The sequence below is a fragment of the Brachycentrus maculatus genome, unplaced genomic scaffold, assembly GCF_059751285.1.
Source record: "Brachycentrus maculatus isolate JH-2025_06_01 unplaced genomic scaffold, ASM5975128v1 h1tg000227l, whole genome shotgun sequence".
In the NCBI taxonomy this organism is placed as follows: Eukaryota; Metazoa; Arthropoda; class Insecta; order Trichoptera; family Brachycentridae; genus Brachycentrus; species Brachycentrus maculatus.
Window position 1 is genome coordinate 614,876 of NW_028280978.1, and position 15,611 is coordinate 630,486.

Here is a 15,611-nt window from a genome sequence, read left to right on the forward strand (position 1 = left end):
AATTACCTAACGTCCAAGTGACTCTGAAATCTAGCTACGGCTTGTGCAACACAGCTTATCATGACCCTGCTCAGGCTTCAACTTCTTAAGTTTTGTAGCCTATGCTTACTCGTGAGTGGATTTACTCTTTATGTTTAAAGTTACTGTAATTTTATGTAATTCATGAGTGAAAATTCTAGGCAAAAACACTCGCTGGATTTCATAGTCTGGATATTAATCCAGACTACAAAAAACTGAATCCAAAACCTTTTAAAGTACCGTAGAACGGGGCTACTTGAACTTTGATGTGTTACTTGATTCCAGTACAAAAAAAAAATTTAGATCGTGGTATCGATCGAAGTATCGTGACAATAAGTGTCACCTGTCAGGGAAACAATGAATCATGTCGATACGTTCATTATTGTAGACCAAACACAGATTTTTTTTTGTACTGGGCTCAAGTGCCTAACACATCAAAGTTCAAGTAGCCCCGTTCTACGGTATCCAAAGATTTTGGATTCAGTTTTTTGTATTATTATTTTAATATTTTACTATTTTTATATTTTAGACATGGATTGACAGCTGGGAATCAACATCGCAGGAGGCTAATCACTCTTAAAAACAGACCACAAGACCTACGCCAAGCAGAAGAAGAATAAGAATATTTAAGTAGGTGATTTCAGTTATTTTTTTTGAAATTACAAATCATTTAAAAAAAATATTCAACCCTAAATAATCTTTTTTTTAATATTTCTATTTTATTTGCGTTTTTGTTGTTGTTCTTACGTAACTAACTAACCATGCACCATAACCAATAGAATGCCACACCAATCTTTTTTATTTTTTTTGGAAAACATTATTCGCCTCTTCAACAAATCCTTCTTCAATCAATTTGATTTATTTATTTTCTATTTACATATACATTACAAACTAAAAAAATTAAAGCGTGAATATTAAAATATATTAAAATCGAAAATATGCGAGAATACTATTGTTAAAGGTGTAGAAGAATCCTGCTTCGGAAAACTCCTTCGGACACATGGAACAGATCAATATCCAATGAGACATTGTTCAATATAGCATTCATTCATGCATCTCCTCGTATGATATATGTGTCACTTAGTTTCGAAATCCGCCAGATCCAGTTTTATAAGATTTTAAAGTAAATATCACATCGGAATGCCAATTGTGGGTTTTATTGTTTAAAATATGTATATTTGGAAACCCTGCTAGATTCCACATAAAAATACTTAAAAACAGCGTTGTATTTCAAACTCCGCTATATCCATGAAACACTTCCCTTCTGACCCATATCGGCCAATCAGAAAGCAGGGATAGTTCAAAAATCAAGATGGCGTCATTGTCGGTTTTTGTCTCGTGGTAGTGTTTTGTGTATTCTATACCCACCGATTACTCCGACCACTTTCAAGTATTTGAAATATTTGATCACTTCAAGGTTTCCTCGGTCTACCACCTCATAAATTATACTGCATTTGCCTCATATTCTTCTTCGTGTGCCTGTCATGTCCCCCTAGTTGGCGATCACTATGGTAAAGGCTTCGCGATCCTGCGCCGTCCGGAACTACTCCACTCCTCTCATCCCGGTCCAGTCGCGAATATTGCGAAGCCACCATGTTCGCTTTCTGCCGGGTATTTTAATTTTTCTTAATTTTATTTATCTACAACATTTTGAGTGTGTCCAAATACTTGTTCACAAAATCTGGATTATCTCCAATTACAGGAGTTATTTTCATATTATTTTTTGACATCTAAAGAATTGAGGTTCTAGTGATTCAAGAACAAGTTTCTAAATTGGTTCATATATACAGAACTTCCAAGAATTTGAGTAGTGTGGTTGTCAACAATGGGTAGAATTGGTGAATGTTACCCAATGTCAGCCCCGTAAATGCCCAGACTTCCATATTCTTCTTCATCTTTGATGAGATGTCAAAAAATAATATTTATTTATCTACATAACATACATTTATCATAGGTACATTTATTTAAAGAACAATCGTGTCGCCTACTTTCAAAATCCGCCAGATCCATGTAAGTCGATTTTCCAAACACGCAAAATTCAAAATCAAAAGATTTGTCTATCTTTAGATAAAATATTATGAAATAGAGAAATTTAACATTTTGTTTGTTTGCAAAGATAGGGTGGTATGGCGTTCTATTCTTTCTGCCTACCCCTGTGGAGAAGCGGCGTGATGGCTAGTTAGTTACTTAGATTTAGTTAGTTTTTTTTAAATGTATGTGTTTTGGATTTTGAATTCTTGACTTAGGATTTTATCAGTTTTTTTTTTCTTGATATTTTGTAAAAAAAGAATTTTGTCAATTTATGTCAGAATGTCAATTTTTTTCTTCTTCCTTTTTAACACATTGTTATTTGCATCATTAACTTGACATTTTACTTTGAAGGTGGAGACTGACCGGAGCATTTCGTTGTAACATAACGTCGTAACATCGCTTGCGGCGAGCATCACCAACTATGGATGGAGCGCTCGGCTCAGTGGACTGACTGCCTGAATGCTCGCATCGTAACGTGTTACGTTACGACGAAATGCTCCGGTCAGTCTGGAGACCTTAAGAGTGAATAAGGTGGACCTTAAGAGTAGGAGAAAAGTCCTTTTCCCCAGAAAGTGATAGTTACATCATATTATAGAAAGAGCGTAGTAAAGTCTGTCCTCTGGGCCAATGGGAATGTATTATTGTATTTATAATGTTTGGGTTTTTAGCAGGTTTAGTGGATTTGGTTGTTTTGGTGGGTTTGATGGAGTAAAACAATTTGAATAATTTGATTTGATTTTATTACAAAGCGATAATATCACATAGGATTTAAACGGAGCAGATTACTTTTCCTAAATTTTGAATAAGAAGATTTTTGATATTAAAATATTCGATATAGTATATAAAAATATATTTTAGTAGGAGAAAGTGGATTAATTCTGCTGGCAGTTTATTTTGCAAAGGAACAAAAAATTAAGATTAGTATAAAAGAAAATAAATTATTAAACAACTTAGTTAAAGAAAAAGAGCCAGTCTTATTATCCGACGTAGAAACATTGCGTTATTTTCGGTATTCCTTACTCGGTAAGACGAGGCTTCTTGACAGCGTGTGGCGGTCCCCCGGGGGATGGCCGTCGCACTCAGGGGACGGCCACCGCACTCGGGGGACCGCCGGGCGCTCCGAGGACGAGCGGTTCATAGTTTTAATTCTACTTTTCGGAAAACGCTCTCTGACAATCCGTCCTCGGACACGGAGCACCTTGTGCATTTGAAAATAACTAATATTTCTAATATAAATATAACACAACTTCACTTTATACATCATATAAAATACATATTGATTATTTTGTAAATGAATAACTATAAAACAATGTCCTCCGAAGGCTCGCTAAGTTAAAGCTAAGGACACTCTCCGGCCCCGGCAGCGGGAGCGGGGAGTGCGAGGCAGTGACACGACGGCGAAGGAGCAAATCGAGAAGAAGAAAAGAACTATTAAAGAGTTAGCTAAGAAGCCCGCCACCCAAGAGATTTTCCCTCGTCTTGCAAACGTAACAGTAGAAGTTGACTCTCTCGCGAGGAGCCGACGGAGGAGATGTTCGCTTCAAGGATACACTCGGGCCCTTTCTATCTACAACTTGACTATCTTTATGTAACACGGTCCCGAGTGTGTTCTTCGTATAACCTTATCACTAAAACTACCTTCTTTCCTCCGCAATAAACAATAAGAGCACCAATATTGCACACCTTTATCTCTAATATTCAACACGCGCAATAAGTAAACGGAAAATTCGTCGCATAGAAAGGTCGGGCCGCGTTGCGCGGACCCGGTAGGCAGTATCGATAAATATTAAATTCTATACGAGTCGTTGACTTTCGAAGGATATACAGTTAGGAATAAAACGTCTTCTCATTAAAATTAGCGGACGGAAACTATAACTAAACACTTTTCTTCTATTATACACAGTTGTACGGTCCGGACACTGTCACTGACGGCTCGCCAGCCGCCGACGCGCGCGCAGGTCGAATCCCGAAGGAAAGATGGAGTCGCACCAGAGTTAGAGCGCGGCGTGCGGCGGCTGTGGGGGCGGAGCGCGGTCAGTGCTGCGGCCGGAGCGTGAGGTAGTCGGAGGACGGCGGCGGCACGAAGAGCGGGTTGGGGAACTCGGGCGGGTGCGGCAGCGGGCCGGGCGCGGGCGGGGCGCGGCGCCAGCCCAGCAGCCAGCAGGACACGGCGGCCGCCACGGCCACCAGCGCCAGCAGCGCCGTGAGCGCCAGCGCCACCACCAGCCACACCAGCGACACGCAGATGTCCTCGTTGCGGGAGCTCGATGGGGCTGAAACAGTCAATCTAAGCGTGAGCAATATTTTCTATAAATTTCTATAGTTTATTTTTTTTATTTTTATGTAATGTTGAATTGTATGCTGTGTTAAGGGTGAGACTGCCCGGAGTCATTTCGTCGTAACATAAAACACTATACAATGCGAGAATTCATATAGTCAGTACAGCATTCCGAGCTCCATCCAAAGTCGGAGGCTCGCCGCGAATGTTACATTATGACAAAATGCTCTGGTCAGTCCACCTTTATGTGTCGAATTTCCGCAATTACAGGAAAATAGTATTCTTTCTTTTCAATACTATTTTATTTTCAATACTAATTTTAAATTTGAACTTTCAAAAAGTATTACTGGCTTCAATGGTTTATTTAAAGCCGAGTACTGACATATTTTAAACTTCTTCTACTTCTTCTTCTAACCCTTATCCACACCCAATGGTGCATAGGGCACTGCATTGTATTGATGCAGTGTTATCTTGATTGTTACTTACTCATGTAAGTAACAATCAAGGTAGCACTTCCTACGATCCTTGCGGGAGTGATCATACCTTCATAGGCAAGGTGATCACTCCTACGCTTCATGGACCAGTCCGGGTAAATAAATATTAGAATGTAAAATCACTAATATTTATTTTCTCCCCCCCACCTAGGAATCGAACCCGGGACGTGCAGCATGGTAGCTTAACACGCTAACCATTACACCACGGAGGCTACCTAACAAGGACCTTGACATGTCTACTTGATGATACATCTCGTCGGACCTGTGATATTACCTTCGGTAGGGTCTGATCTTCTAGCTGGATCCCTCCTTTCAAAGGTGAGAATAGCGTTAGATTGTATGGTAATTTCCTCCCTCAGCTGTCCATCCAGGGTGTCTGGTAGCGCCAGCTCTGTGGATGTTGGCAAAGTGTCCGCCGCACGCCTCCTTCTGCCGAATGAATCGTATCCTCGGCAGTTCACCTAAACAAAGAACAACGAGTTAATACAGGAAAAAACAAGAGAATCTTTTTTCTACTCGATTCACCGCCGGCGCTGACTGATTTTATAAAAAGCTTGGCTCATCCCACCATAGATGTCTCTCGTGGAGTCTATCGAGTTCAAGAAGTCTGTATCTAGTTTAATCAATATATCTAGAAGATCCAATAATTTGAATAGTGTGGTTTTGTCAATCATGTAGAATTGCTGAATGTGTTATATGTGTATAAAATGATCTTTTAAACCAGTCCTGTAAATGCCCAGACTTTTATAGTCTTCTTCATCTATGTTGAGATGTAAAAAAAAAGATGTAGATTATAATATCCCCATTGCTACAAGCTTTACAAGCTTGTACGTTGAGCGTGGCAATGAGGATAGCCTGGAACAACTGGTTGTGATTGGAAGCCTGAAGGGAAAAAGAGGGAAAGGAAAACCCCCACACAATGGACAATGGAAGTTAAGGTAGCAGCAGGCACCTCGGTGGTTGGAGCGGTAAGTTCAGCGCAGTCAAGGGATAACTAGAGAAGAGTCGTTGCTTCCACAAGGGTCACAGTACCCTCAGTAATGAGGACTAAGACAGAGAAGGGAAGAACAAGCTTGACAATCACTCAGAAATGCACACACAATGGCCCGATCAAGTTAAGGTAGCAGCAGGCACCTCAGAGGTTAGAGTGCTAAGTTCAGCGCAGTCAAGGGATAACTAGAGAAGAGTCATTGCTTCCACAAGGGTCACAGCCCTCAGTAATGAGGACTAAGACAGAGAAGAGAAGAACCAGTTTTACAATCACTCAGAAATGCATTAAGCGAGTGCAAGTAGAAGGGAAGAGTAGAAATGGACTTACGGGTTGACACTTCCCAAAGCAGACTCTGATGTTGCACTGGAATCTGATGTTGTCGCTGCTGGGGAACTTGAAGGCGTTGAAGCTGGCTAGCAGGGACTGCATGTCGCCGCTTCTCTCCCACTCCCCGAATATAGTCGGGTCAGTGGCGCACCCGTTCTCGTCAGTCACTATGTACTCGTTCTCAACATTGTCTTCCATAGTCTTGGCCACGCAGCTTCTTGCAAAACCACCGTAGATGGCTAAAAAAATAATAAAATAATAATTACATTTATACAAAAACGAGTGTGTATATTCCTGAAATATATGTTTAAAGAAAGATAAGTAACTCAGTAAACATCCTCATCAAACTTTTACTATTGTCAAAACAAGAATTTTTCATAAAATGTATTTTTTTAAAGATATATTATGTGTTGTATTGAAAATATTGTGTTGAATTTCAGAAGAAAAAAAAACTGAGAAAAGATCTAGGAATCTTTCTGAACTCTGTAATATCTGTTTGAATGGAAGAAACATTGTATTAATTGGTGACTCGGAGACAACACGCGAGCAAAGAATGATCTAAGGAATACTTACTGGAAGGTTGCACATCAACTTGCAGCATGAGGTTGTCCCCAATCTCTGCGGAGTTGATCTCCTGTCCGGTCTGCGTGACTATCCTCATGGAGCAAGTGGGCGGTGGGCCGGTGTTGGCGATAGTACCGGCCGTGGTCAGCATGGACACGTTGAAGCCCAAAGTCACGTTCTGTTCTCCCGTTCGATACACGCACTTTATGTGATACGCTTGAGCTTTATACGTGACAAGCTTGGGATGTTTCTGTATCACAAGCACGAAGCTCGCTTGTCCCTAAAAATGAATGATAATTAGAAACCTTCTTTCACAAACGGGATCTAAGAGCAGTCAAGCGGGAGGGAACTTACATTCACATGGACTAGTCCGCACTCTCCAAAGTGCACTTTGAATGTTTCGATACGCGGCGGAGAGTCGGGAGGGAGGGTGACCACGCGACGGCAGCGGCCCTCCTTGCTGTGTCCCTTGAGATAGAAGACTCCGTTGAAGCCGCTCTCGGTGATGTGAATGTCTACGCTGACGCCGTCCGCCAGACATCCCACTACCAAGTCCGGCCGTGGGAAGTCCGTGCGGAATGGAGAAGTATGATCTGAAAATAATATAGTGAAAATGAATCATCGGCTTCAGTCAGAAAGCGTTTACAAATGACAAATGTATAAAGGAGTACGTACTGCAATATATCTCTGGATTTCCCGTGTATCCAGTGATGCATTGACAAATAGCCTGGTGGTTGGTTGCGTTACACAGAGCGTTCGCTCCGCATCGCTTGATGTTGCACGGGTCATCGCATAATGCGGTTTCTTTGTTACAGTATCTGTGATCCGGACAGTCGCTATCCGTTAGGCATTCCGGTTCGGCTTCTCGGACGCAGTTGCCGTATTCGTCCAAATGATAGCCGTATTCTACGGGACATACGCAGACACCCCGTTCGTCGATAACCATACCGCGTCCTAGGTCGCATACGCAGCGTCCTCTATCGTCGATCTTCAGTCCTTTGTCGGGAGAGCACGGAGCGCAGTCGCCATTCTCGTTGAGTGCGAATCCTGGCAGGCACACGCAGTTTCCGGATTCATCTCTCACAAATCCTTTGTCGACGCGACAGAGGGACACTAAAAAAAGAACAGTCGTGAGTTATCATGTACCTGTATGTAAGGAGCAAATCATATGTAAAGATATTAGAAAAGAGTATTCTTACTTTTATCGCATTGGACTGCGGCATTTCCTTGATATCCGGGTAAGCATTCGCAGACCATGGTACGCACCGGCAGAGTATCTAATACTTTGCAAAGAGCGTTGACTCCGCACGGTGTGGTTTCCGCGCAGGGATCGACGCATTCTCCCGTGAAGCACGCCGTTCCCGATGGACAATCGTAATCGGTCTTGCATCTCGGTTCTTCATCCTTACTGCAGCCTATGGTTATATCGCCGTTAAATCCGGAAGGACAAGCGCACGCCGGGAGGTGGTTGTAAACTTTGCATTCCATGGGAGGATCGCAAGGATTTCCCAGGACGCAAGGATCTTCGCACTTGCTGTTGATGCAGGCTCGGTTAGTTGGACATTCGCTGTCGGATCTACAGCCGACGAGAACGCAGGCGACATTGGGATTACCCATCAGACCCGGTGGACATTCGCATACGGCGCGATGGTTGATACCGTAGCATTTAGCGTCGTTTCCGCAGGACGTTCCATCGGGAGAGCAGACCGGAAGACATTGCCTGTTGACGCAAGAATGTTGTCCGGAACAATCCGAATCGTGGCGACATCCTATTTGAATACATTCGATATCGGGATTACCTTCGTATCCCTGTTTGCAAGTGCAAACTGGTTTGTGATTTTTAATTCTACATTCGGCATTGGGACCGCAATTGCACGGGTTCCTACAAATGCTGTTGATACAAGCGGTATTCGGAGAGCAATCGTCGTCAGTTATACATCCGCCAATAGTAGCGATGGGAGTGGTCGGTTTGCAGGTTCCGCTTCCGCTGCTGACATAGCCGCTAGGGCAGACGCATATCATAGTTCTTACCGGCAGTGAAGGTACCACTTCGCATTCCGATGGTCTGGTACACGGTTCTAGAACGGTGCAAGGATTTTGGCATTTGTTTTCGAGGCAAGCCATTCTGGAAGGACAATCGCCGTCTACCGTGCACTCTGGTCCGGGGAGCGTTCTGCACTCTATGTAGGGATTGCCGACCATGCTCTCGGGGCACTTGCACATGGGGATGTGGTTGTTGACTCTGCACTCGGCTCGCGACGAGCACGGATTGTCGTATATGCAAGGACTGATGCATTGGCTGTTTATACATTGCCTATCGGAAGGACAGTCACTGTTGCTCTGGCAGCCGACGACGTAGCAACGGTCGTGAGGATTTCCTCTAAAACCGCTCGCGCATCTGCACTCGGCCTTGCTGCCGTGAGCGTAACATTCGGCGTTGATTCCGCACGGATCGTTGATCAGGCAAGGATTGACGCAGTTTCCGTTGATACAAGCCTTCCCGGAGTCACATTCCGAATCGATTCTGCATCCGACAGTTCGGCAAGCGATATTTGGATTTCCTTCGTAACCATCTTCGCAAGAGCAAATGGGTCTATGATTCTGTACGAAGCAGGATGAATACAAGCCGCAGTTACACGGGTTCTTGCAGATTCGGTTTATGCACGCTTCCTGGGACGGGCAGTCGCTGTCGGAAGTGCATCCCGGTGGAACGGAAGTCACTACCGCTCGACATTCTCCCGCGTTGTCGGGCACCCAGCCCTCTGGACACGTGCAGGTCATGGTTCGAACGGGAATACTGTCCAGAACGTCGCATCTCGCGCTCTTAGCGCACGGAGTCAGTTCGGTGCAAGGATTCAAGCATTGGTTTCTGATGCAGGCTAGCTTGCTGGGGCAGTCGTAATCCATCTTACATTCGGGTTCATCGGCCGCGGTGATAGAAACGCGTTCGCAGAACGACATGGGGTTGCCGTTAGGCAGGTGATCGGGACACCGGCATCCGACGACATGGTTCTGAACGTAGCATAGAGCGTTCTGGGCGCAAGGTACGCTGAGCGAATTGACACACGGATTCACGCATCGGTGGTTGAAGCAAGCTCGGTCATTTGGACAATCGGTATCGCTGCGGCACTCTTCTCTTTCGCAGCGGTCGTAGGGATTGCCAGTGAACCCAGCCGGACATCTGCAAGCCGATCTGTGGTTCTTGCCGTAACATTCCGCTTGTATGGAGCACGGACTATCCAAGAGACACGGGTTGACGCATTCGCCGTTGAAGCATTGTTTACTATTTTCGCATTCATTATCAGATTGGCACCCGACTAAAAAAAAAAAACATGTTGCAAGTTAAAACACTGACGAATATAAATCAGATATTTAAAATAAAGGTTCATAATTCACAATATCGACACTCACTCTTTGTGCAACCGATCTGTGGATTTCCATAGAAACCTTTTTTGCAGAAGCAAATAGGGTAGTGGTTGTTGACTCGGCACTCGGAGTTGGGTCCGCAGTTGCACGGGCTGGTACACAATCTGTTGATGCAGTTATCGGACAAAGCGCAATCCGTGTTAGATGTGCATTGTACAGTATTCGCAATAGCTGGAAAAAAGACAACATTTATTCAATATTGTTTTCGGTGCATTGAAATTCGAAGATTCATAAAAACAATACACGATAATAGTAACTTACGTGGTATACAATCAATTTTAGGGTTTCCGGTGTATCCTGATGGGCACTTGCACATGGGCGTATGGTCCTGCACGTGACAGAAAGCGCCTCGTGCGCACGGGTCTCCCACGATGCACGGGTTCACGCATAATTCGTTAATGCACATTCTGTCATAAGGACAGTCATCATTTTTATAACATTCTGGCTGAGGAGCGATCACCGGGATCTTCGGCACTGCAAGGGAAAAAGCAATTAACGATATGTCAGGTGGATTCATAAAGATATTTAAAATAAAGAATTATTCCTAAACTTACTGTTGGTGCACTCTACGTGAGGGTTTCCAACATAGCCCGGAGCGCAGGAGCACACTCCGCGATGTCCCCGAGGCGTGCATTGCGCATTCACTCCGCAGATATCCACCTTACAAGCCTCTATACATGAGCCTCGGATGCATTTGTCAGTTTCCGGACAGTTGGCATCGGTGACGCACTGCGATGTTGCCTGGACGATCTGCTTGCATCTTCCGTTTTGATCGATGATGGTGTCAACGGGGCATTCGCAAATTACGGTTCTCAAGGGCAGGGTATCGAGGACTCTGCACTCTTGGTCTACAGAGCAGACGTTGGATACGGTGCAAGGGTTCTGGCAGCGCGAATTGATGCAGGCATTCGTCGAAGGGCAATCTGCGTCCGCCACACATTCGGGTACGTCCGCCTGCTTTTGGACGGAACACTCCACGTAAGGGTTGCCGGACATTCCCGGAGGACATATGCACTTGGCCTGGTGCTCCCTGCCGATGCAGGTGGCGGAGTCGGCGCAGGTGTCGTCTTCGCACACCGGGCGACACACTCGGTTGAGTCGGTCGCACGCCTCGTGGTCGGCGCAGTCCTCGTTGTAATGGCACTTGACGGAGATGCACGAGATGAGCGGGTTTCCTTGCGTACCGGCGGGGCAGGCGCACAGAGCTCTGTGAGATTGGATGGTGCACTCGGCTCCGCGACCGCATTGAACGTTTCCGCCATTTCGGCACGGATTCAAGCACATCTCGTTAATGCAAGATTTGTCGTAAGGACATTCACTGTCGGACTTACATTCCGCTAAAAGAAGAATGATGCAAAATCAGTATATTATTACTTATTTAAGGAAGCGCGGATATATCAGAGTAAATAATGCGCGAATACTTACGTTTATAGCACTGCATTTGAGGGTTGCCTCCCCATCCGTCGGGACAGTAGCAAGTCGGTCGGTGTTGCGAGACTCTGCACTCGGCGTGAGTTCCGCAAGGGTTGGCGGCGGCGCACGGATCTTGGCAGCGCTGGTTGATGCACGCCTTGTCAATAGGGCACGAAGAGTCGGACTGACACTCCGGTAGAGTTTGCGGAACTGTAGACACACAATGTAAACTGTGCTAAATACGACATTACAATAACGAGACATTTGTTACGTTTTAATTTTTAGCGGACAAACCTGGGTAGCAGTTGATGAAAGGATTTCCGACGAGGCCGGAAGCGCAGGTGCAGGATGCTTTGTGGTTGATGGTTTGGCACTGGGCGTTGGGCGCGCAAGGATTACCAATAGCGCAAGGATTCACGCACTGCCTGTTGAGGCAAGTCTCCGTTTGCTGACAGTCGTTGTTACCCGAGCATCCGGGCAGATCTTGCGGAGCTGAAAATACGTAGGTAAAACATTTTTCAATAAAAAATTCTTAAAATCATTAAAAATCCAGCTGAAATAAACATTTTTAGGGAATTAAGTGTGTTGCTGTTCCGAAATACAATATAAATTTCGTCTTTACTTACGTTATTAATAATACCGATAAGTCTAAAATAGGATGGGATCAGAGTAGACACGAGTAAACATTGTATGTATTTACAGTCAATATGTACACAAGTGCCCATTTTTATATATATACAAAATTTTATATCTGCTGTAGAAAAGTATGTATGTATTTTACATGAATATATTTTTAAGTAAAAATATAAAGGATAAGAAAAATAGTCCACAAAAAAATATATGTACATCGATTGCGAGTATAGAGTGGTGCTGAAGAGATTGAACTAAATTAATTTTTCAACATACCTAGCATTGTTTGCATATGATTCTCTGTTCGGCAAGCAATAAGCTAATAAAAACAATTTTAAACAGCATTTTAAAATAATGAAATTATAAAGATCTTCCCGAGTCCGTAGTCAGTATGTAAAGATCTTCAAATATGCGAATTTGGACTTTTTTAAAATAAGGTTAGATATGGAGGTCCTCACCAAAAAGTTACATTTTCAATACTGTACAAAAAACCCTTTAAATGCAAATCTGTTATGTTTACTGTATTCTATCGAAATATTATTAAATTTGCGACAAAACGTGACCAATCCTGTGCTAAACCAATATGAAATCATTGAATTGCACCAAAATACAACAATTTTACAAGCTAGAATTCCTGATTACTTAAAATCATTTATAATGGAAATGTGACGTTTTGGTGAGGACCTCCACATATATGATAATTTGATTTTTTTAAATCTATAAACTGCATATTATAAAAATCTTATCATACAATCAATTCTTGGGTCGGCTTGTGTTATCAAATATACCACAAAAATCAATTCTTGGGTCGGCTTGTGTTATCAAATATACCACAAACTCCGTAAACCTAAGATTTTTTGATCATTTGTCATATATTTTTAAGATCACAAGAACCCATATTTTTTTTATTACTTTAAGGGTTGTTTTTTAACCCCGGAAAATTGTTGTAATTTTGAACAGCCATACCTAGTTTGCACTCAACATCGGCGTCGCCCACGTATCCCGGGGGACAGAGGCAGGCCATGGTGCGCAGCGGCAGGGTGTCCACCACGGAGCACTCGGCGTACTTGCCGCACGGAGTAGTCTCCGCGCACGGGTTCTTGCACACGCCGCTGAAGCAGGCCAGCTTGCTGGAGCAGTCTGCGTCCATTCGGCACTCGGGTTCCGCTTCCAACACCACTGCAATCAGACAGGATAATTTTAGTATTACGTATATAACGATTGAGATGTGGTCCTATAGAAGACTCTTAAGAGTTTCCTGGAGAGACCACATTACGAATGAGGAAGTTCTCCAAGGAATCGAAGGAGGAAGGCACCTGCTCAGGACCTTGTCCGAAAGGCGTGCAAGATGGATCGGCCATGTAATATGTCAAGAAGGTCTCTCGCATGCCGTAATGGAGGGTATGACCGAGGGGACAAACTCTAGGGGGCGCCCACGCCGAGAGTACCTGGTGGACGTGCGCTGCTCATCATATGCACATTTCAAAAGAGCCGCACAAGACAGGGAAGAATGAAAGGGAAGAATAGAGGAAATTGCTGCAAACCAATCCCAGGATTGAAACCAGAGAAGAAGATATAACGTATTTGCTTTCAAGTATGAAATGATCAAATGTGATCAAAGATTTTTTCAAGTATTTTTTTCTGTTATCTATATAAGATATATGAGTATGTGTATATTAGATGTAATATTTAATATTTTAACAATAATGAAAAAAATAGAGTAAAATAAAAACAAATGATTTTCATTTAATGTAACCCTGGACTGGTACCCGAAGCGTAGGACTAACACTGGTTCAATACCGTGCAATGCACCATTGGGTGGGAATAAGAAAATAGAGCAATTTTCAGAATGCATTAATTATAAAAATGAAACAAGTTATGGTTCGGTGATTAGTATTTTTTTTTATGGGAGTTGGTTATATTTATTATTTACCTTAATTATTATGTACAAGGTTTGTGGATCATTAAATGGATTTTTGTTTCTTATATCTTTAAAAAAATGTTTTATTTTAATCTGTGTTGGGCCAATCATTGAAATATTTGTGTATATCATTAGAACACAAATATTTGTATGGATGATTTATTTACAAAACATCGCGGACTATTTGAACTCACCTCGTTGACAAGATACAGATGGATCTCCGTTGTATCCGGGCGGGCAGCGGCAGGAGGCGCGGTGGTTGAAGACGGAGCACTGCGCGGAGGGGGCGCAGGCGCACGGGTCCTGGCAGCGTTCGTCGCGGCACGCCAGGCTCGGAGGGCAGTCCGCGTCGCCCACGCACTGCGGCCGCGTGCAGCGCACCTGCGCGTCGCCGCGGAAGGACTCGGGGCACGTGCAGCGCGCGCGGTGGTTGCCGTCCGCCACGCATAGCGCATTGAGCCCGCACTGCGTGATGCGGCACGGGTCTACGCACTCGCGGTTCACGCACGCCTGCGTCCACGGGCACTCCGAGTCGCTTCGACATCCAACTGCGAGGAATATATTATAATTAGCGATACAGTAATATTCCATAGAAAAGTTTTAGAATAGACAGTGATATCTACTTTATTTGCAAGAAGCAGTTCTTAAATAGACAGAACGGAACTTACACTGCGTAAAATAGATTCCAGGCTTTAAAAAAAACTAATAGAATTTAATCTAAACAGGGTCTAATGGACAGGGATCATGACCGTCAAAGCGTTGTTTAGAGTTGCCTGAGATAAGGGCAATGACGCTCAGGTGATAGTCAACATCAGGGAGATCTGACATCACACAAACAGAAGAAGGCTCTATTCATTCCCATTAAATTAATCCTATCATGATGAAATCGACTTCTGACGCTCTCTATGATCATTTACCTGCACTACACAGTGAAGCTTTATTTGTTTACATCAAGGTCTATTTGATGTGGTTATTAAACATGGGGATATGAGAGTTATCCCGGGTTACTTACTTTCATAGCATACGGCGTTGGCATTTCCGGTGTATCCATCGTGGCATGTGCACAGTGGGCGGTGCAGTTGGACGCGACACGCCGCATTCTGTCCACACGTGGTGGCCTCGCACGGGTTGCGACACTGCTGGTTCATGCACGCTTTGTCATTTGAACAATCGCTATCCTGGGTACACTCGGGTTTGGGAACTAGAAAAATACAAACATTTGTTAGTTAGCAATAACAAAAAATATCCTATGTGTCATCAGAGAAAGCTATATGCTTCAACTGATGACACATCTAGCAAAATTACAGCTAATGAAATTAAAGGAATCTAACAACATTATGTATGTATATATCGACGGCCCCTACGTAAAGTACTCTATCTGCAAATCTGTTACTTTACAGGAGAGAGATTAGAAGATTTTTTCAATATATTTTTAAAATGAATTAACGGTTTTATCTGAAATTCTAAACTAGTATTATACATTCAAAAACACGATAAAATAATGTATTAAATCGTTTT

At 43.5% G+C, this 15,611-nt stretch overlaps 1 protein-coding gene and 1 long non-coding RNA gene across 2 annotated transcripts in view; one reads left to right on the forward strand and one right to left on the reverse strand.

The window, feature by feature from the left end:
- The window catches only part of LOC148306764 (uncharacterized), a 34,783-nt gene extending 33,165 nt beyond the window's left edge, over positions 1–1,618 (forward strand). Inside the window, exons 3-4 of the long non-coding RNA XR_015837956.1 lie at positions 548–648; positions 1,515–1,618. This is a non-coding gene — a long non-coding RNA (uncharacterized LOC148306764). The remainder of the gene's footprint in view (positions 1–547; positions 649–1,514) is intronic.
- Positions 1,619–2,772: 1,154 nt separating this feature from the next.
- dpy (fibrillin-like protein dumpy) overlaps positions 2,773–15,611 on the reverse strand; it is a 155,738-nt gene continuing 142,899 nt past the window's right edge. The window contains exons 126-140 of the mRNA XM_088264473.1: positions 15,106–15,294; positions 14,288–14,641; positions 13,139–13,351; positions 11,837–12,034; positions 11,555–11,752; positions 10,684–11,466; positions 10,391–10,603; positions 10,115–10,300; positions 7,903–10,020; positions 7,379–7,816; positions 7,058–7,296; positions 6,713–6,983; positions 6,140–6,378; positions 5,096–5,282; positions 2,773–4,322 (exon numbers count right to left, since the gene is read on the reverse strand). Coding sequence (XP_088120599.1) covers positions 4,084–4,322; positions 5,096–5,282; positions 6,140–6,378; positions 6,713–6,983; positions 7,058–7,296; positions 7,379–7,816; positions 7,903–10,020; positions 10,115–10,300; positions 10,391–10,603; positions 10,684–11,466; positions 11,555–11,752; positions 11,837–12,034; positions 13,139–13,351; positions 14,288–14,641; positions 15,106–15,294 — 6,065 coding nt within the window. The 3' untranslated portion in view covers positions 2,773–4,083. The remainder of the gene's footprint in view (positions 4,323–5,095; positions 5,283–6,139; positions 6,379–6,712; positions 6,984–7,057; positions 7,297–7,378; positions 7,817–7,902; positions 10,021–10,114; positions 10,301–10,390; positions 10,604–10,683; positions 11,467–11,554; positions 11,753–11,836; positions 12,035–13,138; positions 13,352–14,287; positions 14,642–15,105; positions 15,295–15,611) is intronic.